The sequence below is a fragment of the Gastrolobium bilobum genome, unplaced genomic scaffold (assembly GCF_033153095.1).
Source record: "Gastrolobium bilobum isolate Gb01-03AN ecotype WA unplaced genomic scaffold, APGP_CSIRO_Gbil_v1 utg9986, whole genome shotgun sequence".
Taxonomy (NCBI): Eukaryota; Viridiplantae; Streptophyta; class Magnoliopsida; order Fabales; family Fabaceae; genus Gastrolobium; species Gastrolobium bilobum.
The window spans coordinates 66,877-80,931 of NW_026896004.1; the positions used below are offsets into that span (position 1 = coordinate 66,877).

The 14,055-nt window shown below is 34.6% G+C and overlaps 1 protein-coding gene across 1 annotated transcript; it reads right to left on the reverse strand.

The window, feature by feature from the left end:
* Positions 1 to 27: 27 nt before the first annotated feature.
* Positions 28 to 12,067, reverse strand: LOC133297236 (oligoribonuclease). The gene is made up of 8 exons (XM_061496345.1): positions 11,929 to 12,067; positions 10,948 to 11,082; positions 10,272 to 10,348; positions 3,109 to 3,190; positions 2,789 to 2,844; positions 1,620 to 1,706; positions 950 to 1,040; positions 28 to 378 (listed from the first exon to the last, which is right to left on the reverse strand). The coding sequence occupies exons 1-8, from the start codon at positions 12,029 to 12,031 to the stop codon at positions 260 to 262; spliced, it is 750 nt and encodes a 249-aa protein (XP_061352329.1). The 5' UTR covers positions 12,032 to 12,067; the 3' UTR covers positions 28 to 259.
* Positions 12,068 to 14,055: the final 1,988 nt, after the last annotated feature.

Here is a 14,055-nt window from a genome sequence, read left to right on the forward strand (position 1 = left end):
AATATGGATGGTTATTTGGATTTGATTGGTATCCATGCATTTCCTTTTCTCCTTCGAACAAATTTACACAAAGTGAAATTAAAGGAGTTGAAACTTAAGTAAACTTGCATGTCAAATGAGATTTTACAACTACCATTGAGGTTTATATTTTTATCCAAAATCAAGAGCCATTTGAGTCGGTGGCAAAACTTCAATAGCAATGAGGCTTAACACTTGACTTGGAAATGTCTCCATCAAGATTCATACGCTGCCTTGTCTATCACTTCCTTGACTTCGACTTGAAAATATTTGCTTTGTAGTATCTAAGTTCTTCAATGCTTTCTCTAATATCATCCAAGGCTCTGTGTCTGTTTTCTTTTGAAGGCGCTTTCTTTTGATCTGCACAAATGATAACTCTTTAAATAATAAAGCGACAAGCAAGCATATCTGAAGTGAATTTTGACACAAATCAATAACCGACAAAAGGATATTCCTTTTATATTTTTGTTTAAATGGACCTATTAATTCATAAATCATAATGCCTCAAGATCGAGAACCTCTTAATAGAAATGAAGTATTTTATCACATTACTTAACAGTTCAGTCAAATGAAGCTAACTCAAATTGCATGAACAGTACTTTAAAAACCAGAAGAATCATTATTAATTAACAAATCCAGTAAATAATGCAGATATAGGCACAGGAACTGTCCAACAATCTCAAGCATGTAACAATTCTTTTAACATCTACAACATATTTATCTTAAATTAATTAGGGTTGGTGGCTAATGAACCCAAATGACACGTAACAATTCTTTGTTATTTTATTTTTATTTTTATTTTTTTTTGGGAGTAGGGCAGAGATGAAGGGGTAAGGAATTGGAAGTTCATGTCAAATATTAAACTTCAGTTTGATTTAATGTGTTAATACCAAAGAAAATTTCATTATACAGTAATTGTATGATTTCTCACCCTTAGGATACCAGCGAATGCAAAGAGCTTTAACACTACTAACATCAACAAGCACATGAGAGAAAAGAGCAGCCAATTCTGGCATGTATTTCTGCAAAAAATGGATCTAGTTAAGACAGGTAATGAATGTTTACCAAAAAAAAAAGACAGGTAATGAAACATTTCAACATAGGATAAAAGGATATATAGAAATTGTAAATAAGAATAGCAATATATACTTTCAATAAGGGTTGATCAGGATATGCAGACTGGTTTTCAATTTTATACATAGATTCTCTAGTCAAATGACAAAGAAGTTTTCGTGCAGTGTCTTGACCTGATCTTTTACAGAGATGTCCAACTTCATAAATGTTATGATGAATTCAGTTGAAAAACAAAATCACCATGACACGTCAAGCATGAAACATAAGCTATACCCACTTATGCAGTAATGTATCTAAAGAAGCCTTAAAAATATAATTCTAACAAATCCTTGTTAGTCATTCAGATTAATAAGATGCTGCAAATATGATGTGATTTAAAAAATTTAAATTTGATGATATGATCGAGAATTCACAGAAGAGATTACCAACAAAAGAATCAAGATTTCAACAATATATCTGATACTATAAAGACAAATAACATTGTGAAAATTATAAACTAACAACACTTACTAAGGAAGAACCAATACCTTCAGATATTGAAAATCCACATATACCGAATTTCCTGCCAAGAGAGGTGTGTATGAACTAACATGTCTCTTAACAAATTCAATAACCTGCAATTTTCCAAGACATTATAGATTAACATTAAAAAGGACAAACAAATAAATAAAACATAGAGAGGGCAAGAGATTCCATATCATTCAAGCAAAGACCACAAACTAGAAACTTCAATTCAATACCTCACAGATAAAGTGGCAAGATACAGGAAAAGGTATATAAGTTTACAGACACTTTCAATGCAACAAGTCATGTCTGACATGGATAAAACGAAAGGCATCAAATCCAAGCCATAATCCCATATGACTGCAATTGATATCATTGACTTGATAATTGAGTAGGATGCTAAATGCCAGTTGTTTGATTTTCATCTATAACCAACTTATTGGCAGTGCAGGGTCTGCCACATTCTGCAGAGAAACTATTATCTCTTGTTGCTAATTTTAGCAAGAAATTTGGAAATTGCAGCCCATAATATGGATTGTAAATGTAATTAGCTCCTTGGTGGGTGAAGCTCGAGTCTGTCTTTATAAGATCAAATTTCTGGGACCAATCACAACATGGGATGGCACAACACTAGAAATCCATTTGTGCTACAACAGCATTCTGCTGATTAAAATGTAGCCTTAGACCTGTTTATATAAATCATATAAATTACGTGATGTCCAGATCACAAACTGGTTAAATAAAAGTAAAAATACATGTATTTCAAATATTCATGCCAGCATTGTGAATCCTGGGAGAAAGAAAAACAGATTCTGTGGTTTAAAAAATAATAATAATAATTTCTTAGCTGCCACAAATTTTCCTATAATGTTTTAATAACATGCTATTTAAAATTTTTAAATATATTTAGACTCTTAACTCATTCTATACATCCTTTGTACATAGACTGTGCCCCTCCCGTATTTTTTAATGAACTTTCTTAAGGATAATGACAATTCAATTTCCTTCATATACTAGGATTAAACAATCCCTGATAGATGAGTTTCATTATTTCATCTGTCTTATAATATGAAAACAATAACAACTTTTTCATGTTCATTGAATATATATGAAAATACAGTTCCCATTTAACATGATAGAAAATGCTTTCCCATGAAAAGAGAGCTCAACACATAGTGTAGTTACTACAAACCTGCTTTTCAGCTTCTCTTTCAGTAATTGTACTTTGAAGCACCTTTTTTGTTAACCCTGAGTTCATTGAATATCATTAGTCAATACCAAAATTCAATAAAAAGGAATAAAATAATGTTAAGGAAAAATAAAGTATCAAAATATAACATGTACTGCTTAATACAGTATCAAATTTCTTCCTGTTCCCTAAATTATTAATTTTTTTATCTGTTTTTAAGGATATCTTATACTCCACATAGCCATATTTTGTGTCTTTTCTCTCTAATAAAGTATTTTTTCTATAAAAAAATAAAGTATCAAAATATAGCATGTACCGCTTACCACTAGCTGCATGATGACTTTGACACCATTCCCCCATCCTGTCAAGGCACTCCTTAGTTTGATGGATGACCAAATCAGGACCCTAAAATAGCAGATAGTTTCTTTCATACACATTAATGTCATCATCTGTACTGGATTAAGTTATACATAACAGATACACAATATTTGATCAAATATGATCGTCTTTTTCCAAAAAAGAGTAAAAAAGAAGAGGGGCAGGCGGGTGGAGTTTTAATCATTCCCATGATGGAGATAGTGTCAAGGGGAATGTTTACAAAAATTAGATCTAATAGCACTCCCTCTCCTCCTTCCAAGAAGGGTGGAGGCTATGGTCAAAGTTAAAACCTAATCAAATTCATACTTATTACAAATTTGTATTAAAAAATACAAATATTGTATGCTTTACATAACAAAATGAAAATGAGAAGTGATGAGTCTCCAATTTACTATGTATTAAGGGTCAATATGAGTGTGAAATTGATGTAAAAGTAATTAAAAAGTATGAGAATTATAATTAAATTGTTATTTTATTTTCAATAATATTCTCATAAGATTTCTGATATTTTGCAGTAATTTCAGCTCAATAAAGAGATAAATTGAAGATATCAAGTAGAGTTGCTTTGGATTTCTGAATCATTGAAGATCTTATCAAATCTTCGTTTGAATATTTTTAAGGAAAGTTTTCCATTAAATTAAAAAGAGGAAGATTTGAAGGATTTGGTCAAAGATATGATTAGAACATTTGAAGGATTGATTCAAAGATATGATTAGAGATTCTAGTGAAGATTCTATTGAAGATTTGATCAAGATTTCTAAGCAAGGCATAACCTCTATAAATAGAGACCCAGACCTCGTAGCAAAGAATCTTTGGCTGGAGAGAAATTGCGAGTATCAGAGAATTGAGAGAATTCTTGGAGACTCGCGCTGGAGATCAGGATTCCACTGAAGTTGAAGGCTGAAGACATTGAGTTTTTATTCTTCTTCTTCTTTTCTTCTTTATAGTTTATGAACAATTTTTCTTTTTATTTGTTTAAGTCAGACATGAACATGTCTGACTAATTTCTTTATGTAGTTGGCATCACGGACCTAATGTGAATCCTTTATATTTCCTATATTGTTTTTATAATTTAATTAGTTAGTTTGTTTTATTCTACCTGGTTTAATTTTTCATATCCTGTTTAGAACTGATCACTCTAAATTATAGGGCTTTGAGGGTTAGAATTCACAATAGACATATTGGGGTTTTAATCTGGACAAGGGTAGAATAACAATTTGTGTATGATCTAGACATAGGCTTACATAGATTGCAGACTCATAATTTATTTGCTTAATGCTTAATTCAAGAGGAATTACTAAGACATTAAAATTCTGATTGGGTTAAAGGGTTGAAATCACTAAGACATTAGGGTTCAACTATTTTATAGGGAAATAATGAATTGTCTGAACAAACGAATTAATTAATTATAAAATACAATATAGGAATATAAGGGAGGATCGAAGGTGGAGTGCATCCTGGCTACCGTCTTTTTACAATTTCCAATCAATTTCATATTTTCTTGATATTCTTGACATTCTTGATTTTCTTGCATGCTTTTTAAATATTATTGTTTTTAAATTTATGTTTTAAAATTCCAACCATCAATTACTTTCACAACCAAAATCAATTTTATTTTCCAACTTAAGGGGAATAGTTAAACTAGTACTTGGTGCATTAATCCTCGTGGGAACGATACTCTACTTATCACTTTATTACTTGAAACGAACGGTATACTTGCCGATTTCGCTACAAGAAGTCATCAAGGCACCCAATGAACGTTGACGTACATATTAAAAATAGGAGAGAAAAAGGGCACATGCCAAAGAAAACACGCACACACACACATACACACAAAGAGAACATAGGGAAGCTACAATTTAGGGCCTCATTAGAATTTTGGGGCAGAATTAATTTTCTATTAAGTAATAGCTTTCAATGATAATAAACTTTTTAATCTAGAAGTAAGAGCATCTATTGAATGATGCTACAATTTATCAACAGTTGTGCACTCTGAAAAGCTATACGCAGTCTTTTAATTTATAGGAAAATTATTGGTAGTAAGACATACTGAAGGATCGTTTAATGCTATAAACCCTATTTGCACTTAGTATGATATGTCAAAAAGAAAAATCAATCATAAATCAACATCAACTAAAAAAAAACCACTCCCCGTTAAACCCGACTAGCGAGTGTGGGGTGGAGGTAATCCTTGTACGCAGCCTTACCCTTGCATAATTGCAAAGAGGTTGTTTCCTGAATTCGAACCCATGACCTTTGGTCATGAAAGAACAGCTTTACCACTGCTCCGGTTCGCCACTAAAAGGCAAAGAAATGAAGCAAGACAAATTGAAGGACAGACAAAACCAAGCTCAATTCATTGTTACAGGGAGCGACGCGCTGATAAAAGCACAAGAGACACAAAGCAGCAAGGATGAGGAAAGGACAAGAACAAGAACGTCGAAGCAAAATTATATATATAGCAATCTTAATTGCTCTTTTTTGTTTCTATCTTTCTTCTCCTGTTGCTTCTTACTATACTTTTTTCTCTAATAGGTTGTTAGCATTCAGCAAAAAGAAGAATAGGCTGCCTACACCCAACACATTTATCCCAAACTAGTTGGAGCAAAAAAACTATTAAAATAGCTTCCAACTTGCAAGTATCTAAATGTCAAGCAAGGTGGGTTATGGAATAAGCAAGTTTTTTCCCGGAAAAAAAAAACAGAGAAAAAAGAAGAATGTTACTAGCTAGACACAGGAAAGTGTAGAATCTCATTGAAAATGTAGTGATGCAAGAAAAAAATCATGACTTGAATATAAAATAATATGTTGTGTATTGATCTGTGTCAGAGAGTTACAATATATAGAGACCCTAATGGGCTTAAGTGAAAGGCCCAAACCTAATCCTAATACAGTCAGAATACAGTCAGAATATTTACGGATAAGACGGAATCCAATCATATCTAATCATATCATATCTAATATTCTAACACTCCCCCTCAAGCTGGTGCGTATATATTATGAGCACCAAGCTTGTTACAAATGTATTCAACCCGAGGACCTCTAAGAGCTTTAGTGAAAACATTTGCTAGTTGATTAGACGAGTTGACAAAAGCTGTCTTGATTTCTCCTGACTGAATCTTTTCCCGAATGAAGTGACAATCAATCTCTATATGTTTGGTCCTCTCATGAAAAACAGAATTAGAGGATATATGTAGCGCAGCTTGATTATCACAGATGAGTGTCATGGGTTGTTTTTGTTCACAAAGATGAAGCTCCTGAATCAACTGCTTTAACCAGATCAACTCACAGGTAGTATTTGTCATTGCACGATACTCAGCTTCTGCACTAGATCGGGAAACAACAGGTTGTTTCTTGCTTTTCCATGAGATTAAGTTTCCTCTGAAGAAGACGCAATAACCAGAAGTAGAGCGTCTGTTCGAGGGTGATCCTGCCCAATCGGCATCTGAGTAACCACAAATTTCTGTATTTCCCTGATCCGAATACAACAAACCTTTTCCTGGTGCTCCTTTGATGTATCGGAGGATCCTCTCAGCAGCATCCCAATGTGAATCACAAGGGGAATCAAGGAACTGACTAGCTGTACTGACAGCGAAAGAAATATCTGGCCTAGTCACAGTAAGATAATTGAGCTTCCCAATCAGCCTTCGATAACGTTCAGGATCAGATAACGGCTCCCCTTGTCTGGGCAATAACTTAACATTAGGATCCATGGGTGTATCAACTGGTTTACACCCCAACATACCAGTCTCTTCTAGGATATCCAAGGCATACTTCCTTTGACAGATAGAAATGCCCTGTCTAGATTGCGCCACCTCAATTCCCAAGAAGTAACGCAGATTCCCAAGGTCCTTTGTTTGAAATGCACTGAATAAATGTTGTTTTAACTGACGGATTCCGTCTTGATCACTTCCGGTGATGGTGATGTCATCAACATAGACTAACAAATAGATGCACTTGTTAGGAGATGTAATCCTATAGAACACAGAATGGTCAACTTTACTGCGAATTAGGCCAAACGCCTGTACAGCAGAACTAAAGCGACTGAACCATGCTCGAGGAGACTGCTTAAGACCATATAAGGATTTTCGAAGACGACATACCTTCCCAGACTCCCCCTGAGCAACAAAACCAGGTGGTTGCTCCATGTAAACTTCTTCTTGTAAATCACCATGAAGAAAGACATTTTTGATGTCAAGTTGAAGGAGTGGCCAGTGACGAACAGCAGCAAGGGCAAGAAAGAGGCGGACTGACGCCATCTTAGCGACCGGAGAAAATGTATCGCTATAATCAAGGCCAAAGATTTGAGTAAAACCCTTGGCAACTAGGCGTGCCTTGAGACGATCAACATGGCCATCAGGTCCAACTTTCACAGTAAACACCCAGCGACAACCAACTATAAACTTCTCTGGAGGAGCAGAAACAAGGTCCCAAGTGCCATTGGAATGAAGTGAGGTCATCTCATCAAGCATCGCTTGGCGCCACCCTAGATGGGAAAGTGCTTCACCTGTGGTCTTAGGAATAGAAATAGAAGAAAGACTAGAAACAAAGGTGAAATGAGGTGAAGAAAGACGGTCATAACTCAAAAAGGTATAAAGAGGATAAGGGTTACGAGTAGTACGTGTACCTTTTCTTTGAGCAATGGGAAGAATCTCTGCTGAAGGATCCGGAGGGGAAGAAGCAACAGCAGTGGGCGATGAGTCAGCAAGAGTCGAGTCGACAGGAGGCACAGTTTTGCGACGCTGATAGGTGAGAAGTGGACGGTCCTCAGGTATAGAAGCAATAGGTTGCTCATCTGGAATAGAAGCACCTGCAGCTGGTAAAGACAAGTCAAGAAAAGGGACAGGAAGTACATGATCAACCTGTGACATCTGAGATGGGATAGAATTAAAAGGTTGTTGATCAAGAAAAGTGACATCAGCGGAAACTAAGTAACGCTTAAGGTCGGGAGAATAACAACGATAACCCTTTTGAAGACGAGAATAACCAAGAAAGATACACTGAAAGGCTTTGGATGTTAACTTATCCTTACCAGGAGTGAGATCATGAACAAAACAAGTACAACCAAAGACATGTGGAGTTAGAGGATAAAGAGGAACATCTGGAAGCAATAGATTATGAGGAATGTCATTGTGGAGCACAGATGAAGGCATGCGATTGATGAGAAAACAAGAGATGAGTACAGCATCTGCCCAGAAGTGAAGGGGAACCAGAATATGAATAAGAAGGGTACGGGTAGTTTCAATGAGATGTCTGTTTTTACGTTCAGCCACCCCATTTTGTTGTGGAGTGTGAGGACAAGTAGTTTGATGTAAAGTACCTTGTGTGGCCAAGAAATTAGAAAAATCAATAGAAACATATTCCTTAGCATTATCACTACGTAGAATACGAATAGAAACACCAAATTGAGTATGGATCTCAGTAGAAAACTTTTTATAAATGGAAAATAACTCAGAACGATTTTTCATTAAATAGGTCCAAGTGCAACGGGAAAAATCATCAATAAAGGTAACGAAATACCGAAAACCTAAGACAGACAAGGTACGATTTGGACCCCAGATATCTGAATGAAAGAGAGAGAAAGGGGCATCAGCTCGTTTATTGACTCGACTGGCAAAAGAGGAGCGTGTATGCTTCCCTTGTTGACATGACACACAATCTAAAGACTGAAGACCAGACAAAAGAGGAACCATTTTCTGCAACTTTGAAAGACTTGGATGACCAAGGCGACTGTGGATAAGTTGTGGAGATTCTGTGAGAGAGTATGCTACTGAAGGACGAGGCACATCCAGATAATAAAGCTCCCGTGACTCACGACCCACTCCAATCATTTTCCTCGTACCCGGATCCTGCACAGAAACAGAATGGTTAGAGAAAGTAATGGTGCAAGTGAGGGAGTGGATCAACTTACTAATAGAAATTAAGTTATAAGGGATGCCAGGAATGTAATAGACAGATGTCAGGGCCAAGGTAGAGGTCGGACGAGCTTGTCCAATCCCACGAACTGGGGCTTTGGTTCCATCCGCAAGGGTAAAAGACGGTAAATGATCAGAATAAGTAAGAGATGTAAAGAGTTCCTTATTACCACAGAGATGATCGGTAGCACCGGAGTCAAATATCCAAGTGCCAAGTGATGTAGAATGAGAAACACAAGCAACGGGATTACCAGTATAAGGCTGAGACTGAGGAGAAGCCTTCCTGAGAGGGGTTTGGAGTGCAGCATAGTCCGAACCTGAACCAAATGATGCATTGTCTGACTGAACTATATTTGCAACAATAGAAGGAGAGTTAACCTCCGAGAGATCAGGAGATGCTGCTGCCATTTAAAGATAAAATATAAAAGCCGTAAACGAAGGCAAACGATATCCAATCAAGGAGAACCACGCGTCTAAAGTCAGACCCACAGAGAAACAATCACAGATCCAGAAAGGGGAGGAGAAGGCGAGCTTCTCTGTCCAAGACCGGCCGGAAAAAACCGCCGGAGTAGTGCACACACGCCGGTAGAAGGTGGCGCGTGAAGCCCACGCGCAGAGGAGATGGGCGGCGCGTGAGGGATGCGTTGGTGACCGGACCTCCACAGACTTGATCGCCGGGAGGAGACGATCCTGATCGCGTGACGTCTGGTTTGAAAAGTCGCCGGAAAAAAACGTCTCCGGTGGCCTGTACAGTGGTCCTAGTGGCGGACGGTGGTTCCGGTGGCCGTCGACGGTGCTTCCGCGTTTGGAAAATTACTCAGAAGCTGTTTACAGCCCTAGATGGCTTGCCGGAAGGACGCACGGCAAAGAAAGAGGACTCCTAAGCAGTGAGCTTAGGTTTTAAAGCAAAAACAAGGTTTCTAAGCGAAAGCGAGGGTCTAAGAACAAAAGAGCTCTGATACCAACTTGAATATAAAATAATATGTTATGTATTGATCTGTGTCAGAGAGTTACAATATATAGAGACCCTAATGGGCTTAAGTGAAAGGCCCAAACCTAATCCTAATACAGTCAGAATATTTACGGATAAGACGGAATCCAATCATATCTAATCATATCATATCTAATATTCTAACATCATGTAACATCAAAAACATTAAATATGTAAATTGTAAAATCAAATAATTAAATACCTCCACTGTTTTGGTTAACTTTCCATCCGTAATAATACAAGCAATCTCCAGTATCCTATCCACTTCAATATTTAAACCTACACAAACACAGAAGGTTTAATGCTTGAAATAATTTAAAAACAAAAACTCATCAGGCACCAAACAGTTTATATAATGTTCAAGAACAGAATTTAACAAAATTTGCGACTAAAGAATATATAGCCTAGGTTTTGAATGAGTATGTTCAATAGAAGGTGGTGAGCATTATTAAGTACCACATATAAGTAGGTAATCAAATCTAAATTTCTAATCATGCTAACAAGGAGAAAATGCAGAATCGACAGAAGTAGCACAATTAGAGGGGGTTAAAAAGCACATTCTAACATGTGAATTCGACAAAAAAGAGAAATGAAAACTTCCAGCTGAAATTCAATGCGTAACATAATCAGGTGGAAGCAGATGATGAACCCCAAATAACAGATTCAGATCATAGAAGGCAAACACCCGTACTAATCTAACACAGAAGTATTTACCAAAATCGGTACCATATCTTAAAATGCAAGAGCTCTGTCACAGACAGAATTAGACGTTTGTCAACAATACCAAACAAACACAGAGAAAAGCTGAAATGAAAAATATTTACTTAAATTAAATGGAAACAAGTAAAACACTCTCCAAACCCATTCTATATGCTTACCAGTCATTTCCAAGTCAATCCAGACAAGAGGTAACTTGTATTCACGTGAAGACGTTACTAGATCTTGTTGGTCTTGCTTCCCTTTTTTTACCGGTAAAGTGTCAGCATTGCCATTAACTCTCTTGTCGCTACTACCTGCACCAAAAAAGTATATAGCGGCTGCCTGTTCACTCACATACAAATCAACATAACGTTCCCACTAGCAAGCATGAGCATAAATTCAGAAACTTTTAGAACTAGTTAATACACGTAAAAATTGAGAGCAACAAGCTGACTAGAGAAGATATCAGCATGGGGTAATACATGATCATAGGAAACAATACTTGTTAAAGCATCGTAAATGCATCAATACACCTGGCTTAGTTTCACTTAACCAGGGATAGGTGTTTGACATGTGGCATAACTAATTTTTGCATTGACCAATAAGGGAATGGATTCTCTTAGGTTAAGATTTCACATGACCCTCACGAAAGGATATATTCCCAACCAATAAAACTCAAGTCAGATTCACTTAGGTTCTTGAACATTTATTACCTAATTAATTATGGTGATAAGCAATAATTATTCAATAAACACGTGAGTGATTCTGAAACAGTCAGTGCCGATAACACAGCATAACTCTGTTAATTGTTTCACCAAGGGCAATCTGATATCTAACCTCCTCCAAAATAAACCCAAAGTACAATGGCAATATTTTCAGCAGTTGTGCAGTTCACTGATCAACCAAATTACTAGATATCAAGCAAAAAAGATTCAAATTCTAAAAAAAAAAACCAGGAAAAAAAAAGAAAATTTAATTAATTTCCATCAAATTCGTCAGTTGAATAATTAACAAAGCTCACTGGGTTCTCCCAGAAACACCAAGATCAATAAGAACAATAACTGTGAAACCCTAACCCTAGTTTCAGCAACTATGCATGGAAATTTAAAAAATAAAATAAAAAAATGAATAGGCATGGACAGGGAAAAATGAAAGCGTACAAGCAGTGGTGGCAATGGAAGAGGAAGGAAGAGAAAGAGGGTGAACGTCACTATCATCAACGTCGAGTTCTAACACCGAAAACGAGTTTGCAAGTTGCTCCATTTTTGCTGCTTCTTCCAATTAGTTTCTTTCTCTTCAAAGCTTTCAAACTTCGAAAGAAGAAGACTCACGCTTATTTCACAGCAAAGCACCATGCTTTCCAGAATGGGTCGGTTCATGGGTCGGTTATGGGTTTATGGGTCGTGGGTTGCCAGTTCAGTATATAAAACTTGGGCAGGCTATCCAGCCCTATTAGCAAAATGCAATAATTAAGCTCGCTCCTGCATGCGAGGGCTTTATTATTTGTTAAATTAGTTATTACCCGTGCGATGCACGGGAAAAGATCAAAATATTTATCGTCTGTCATAGTTGGTTAATCGCACTGCAAACTTTATACTTATAAAAACCTGTATTGCTATCTTATTTTTTTACAAGGATTTCCGTTAGTATTTGAAATTTTATAAATTTGTATTTACAAAAATTAAAATCTGAATTAGAAATTTAATTATAAAAGAAGAATAGTGGAATTTTAATTTAATTATTAAAACGTGTTGGCAGACGAGGCAGAAAGGCCCTCTGGGCAAACCCAGATTGCAACCTTTTTTTTTTTTTTGGTAAGCAACCAAGATTGCAACCTTTAGCTATCAGTATTTTATGTAAATAATTATTTTTTTGCAAAGATTTGTGTCATTAGCATTTCGAATTTTATAAATTTGTATTTATAAAAATTATTTAGGAATTTAATTATAAAAGAAGAAGGATGAAATTTTAAATTAATTATAAAAATGTGTTGGAAGGACCGAGCCCAGTTTGCCACCTCTAACTATGAGCATACACTATATTTTTATATTTATCCACACAAAAAAAAGGTTCTTATAGTCACATTTAGGTTTTTATATTTTATCTCAGAGATGGTCTTTCATTTATTACAATCAAATTTAAAAAATAATAATAAATAATTATTTTTTGCAAGGATTTGTGTCCTTTGTATTTGAAATTTTACAAATTTGTATTTACAAAAATTAAAATCATATTTAGTAATTTAATTACAAAAGAAGAAGCATAAAATTTCAGTTGAATTATAAAATTATATTAGCGGGCCGAGCCCAGTTTTTCACCTCTAACTGTCAGCATTTTATATAAATAACTTTTTTTTGCAAGGATTAGTGTCGTAAGTCTTTGGAATTTCACAAATTTATATTTACAAAAATTAAAATCAGATTTAATAATTTAATTATAGAAGAAGGAGGATGGATATTCTTACTACCAAAAATTTTTACTACCAACTCACTACCTATTTAATCACCATTGGATCAATATTTTCTCTTTTTTCAAATTTTTTTTAACATTCTCTCTCTTTGATTCAATGGTGATTAGATAGGTAATATGTTAGTAATAGAAAATTTTGGTAGTAAGAATATTGATTTTACATATTTTCAAAAGAACAAGGATAAAATTTAAAACTTTTTATATTGATTATACATATTTTTATATAATTTTTTTCTATTTTAATTTATGATTTTTATATAATTTTTAATTGATTATACATGTATATTTAAAATTTTTGTTAAAATTTTAATTTATATTTAGTAAAGTATAAATTATGTCATTTCTTTTTTTTTCTTTTAAATTTGATATTTTAAATAATTTTTATCGACTATAAATGTATTTTTATAATTTTAAATGTTTTATTGTTTAATCTATAATTTTATATTAAATTTAAATTTATTATATATATCTTTTTCCACTGCATAAATATTAAATGCTGAACTTTTTCCACATATCAAGTTCACATAATTTTTCATTTAATTTATTTCCAAATTTCGAATTTATTTAGAATATAAATAATTTTGTTATTTTGCAATTTTTTTTTAATGTTTTTGTTTTTTATGCAGCATTAATAGGGCTTACAAATATCCATATAAAAAATAGTGGGATATACAACAAAAGAAAAGTAGAGGTCTTTTTACTCATAATATACAAAGAAAAGTATCTGCCACCATAAATGATTAACTTATTTTTTCATTGATTTTTTATTTCAATTTTTAAAAGAAATTATTATTTATTTAAATTTTTATTTCCCAATT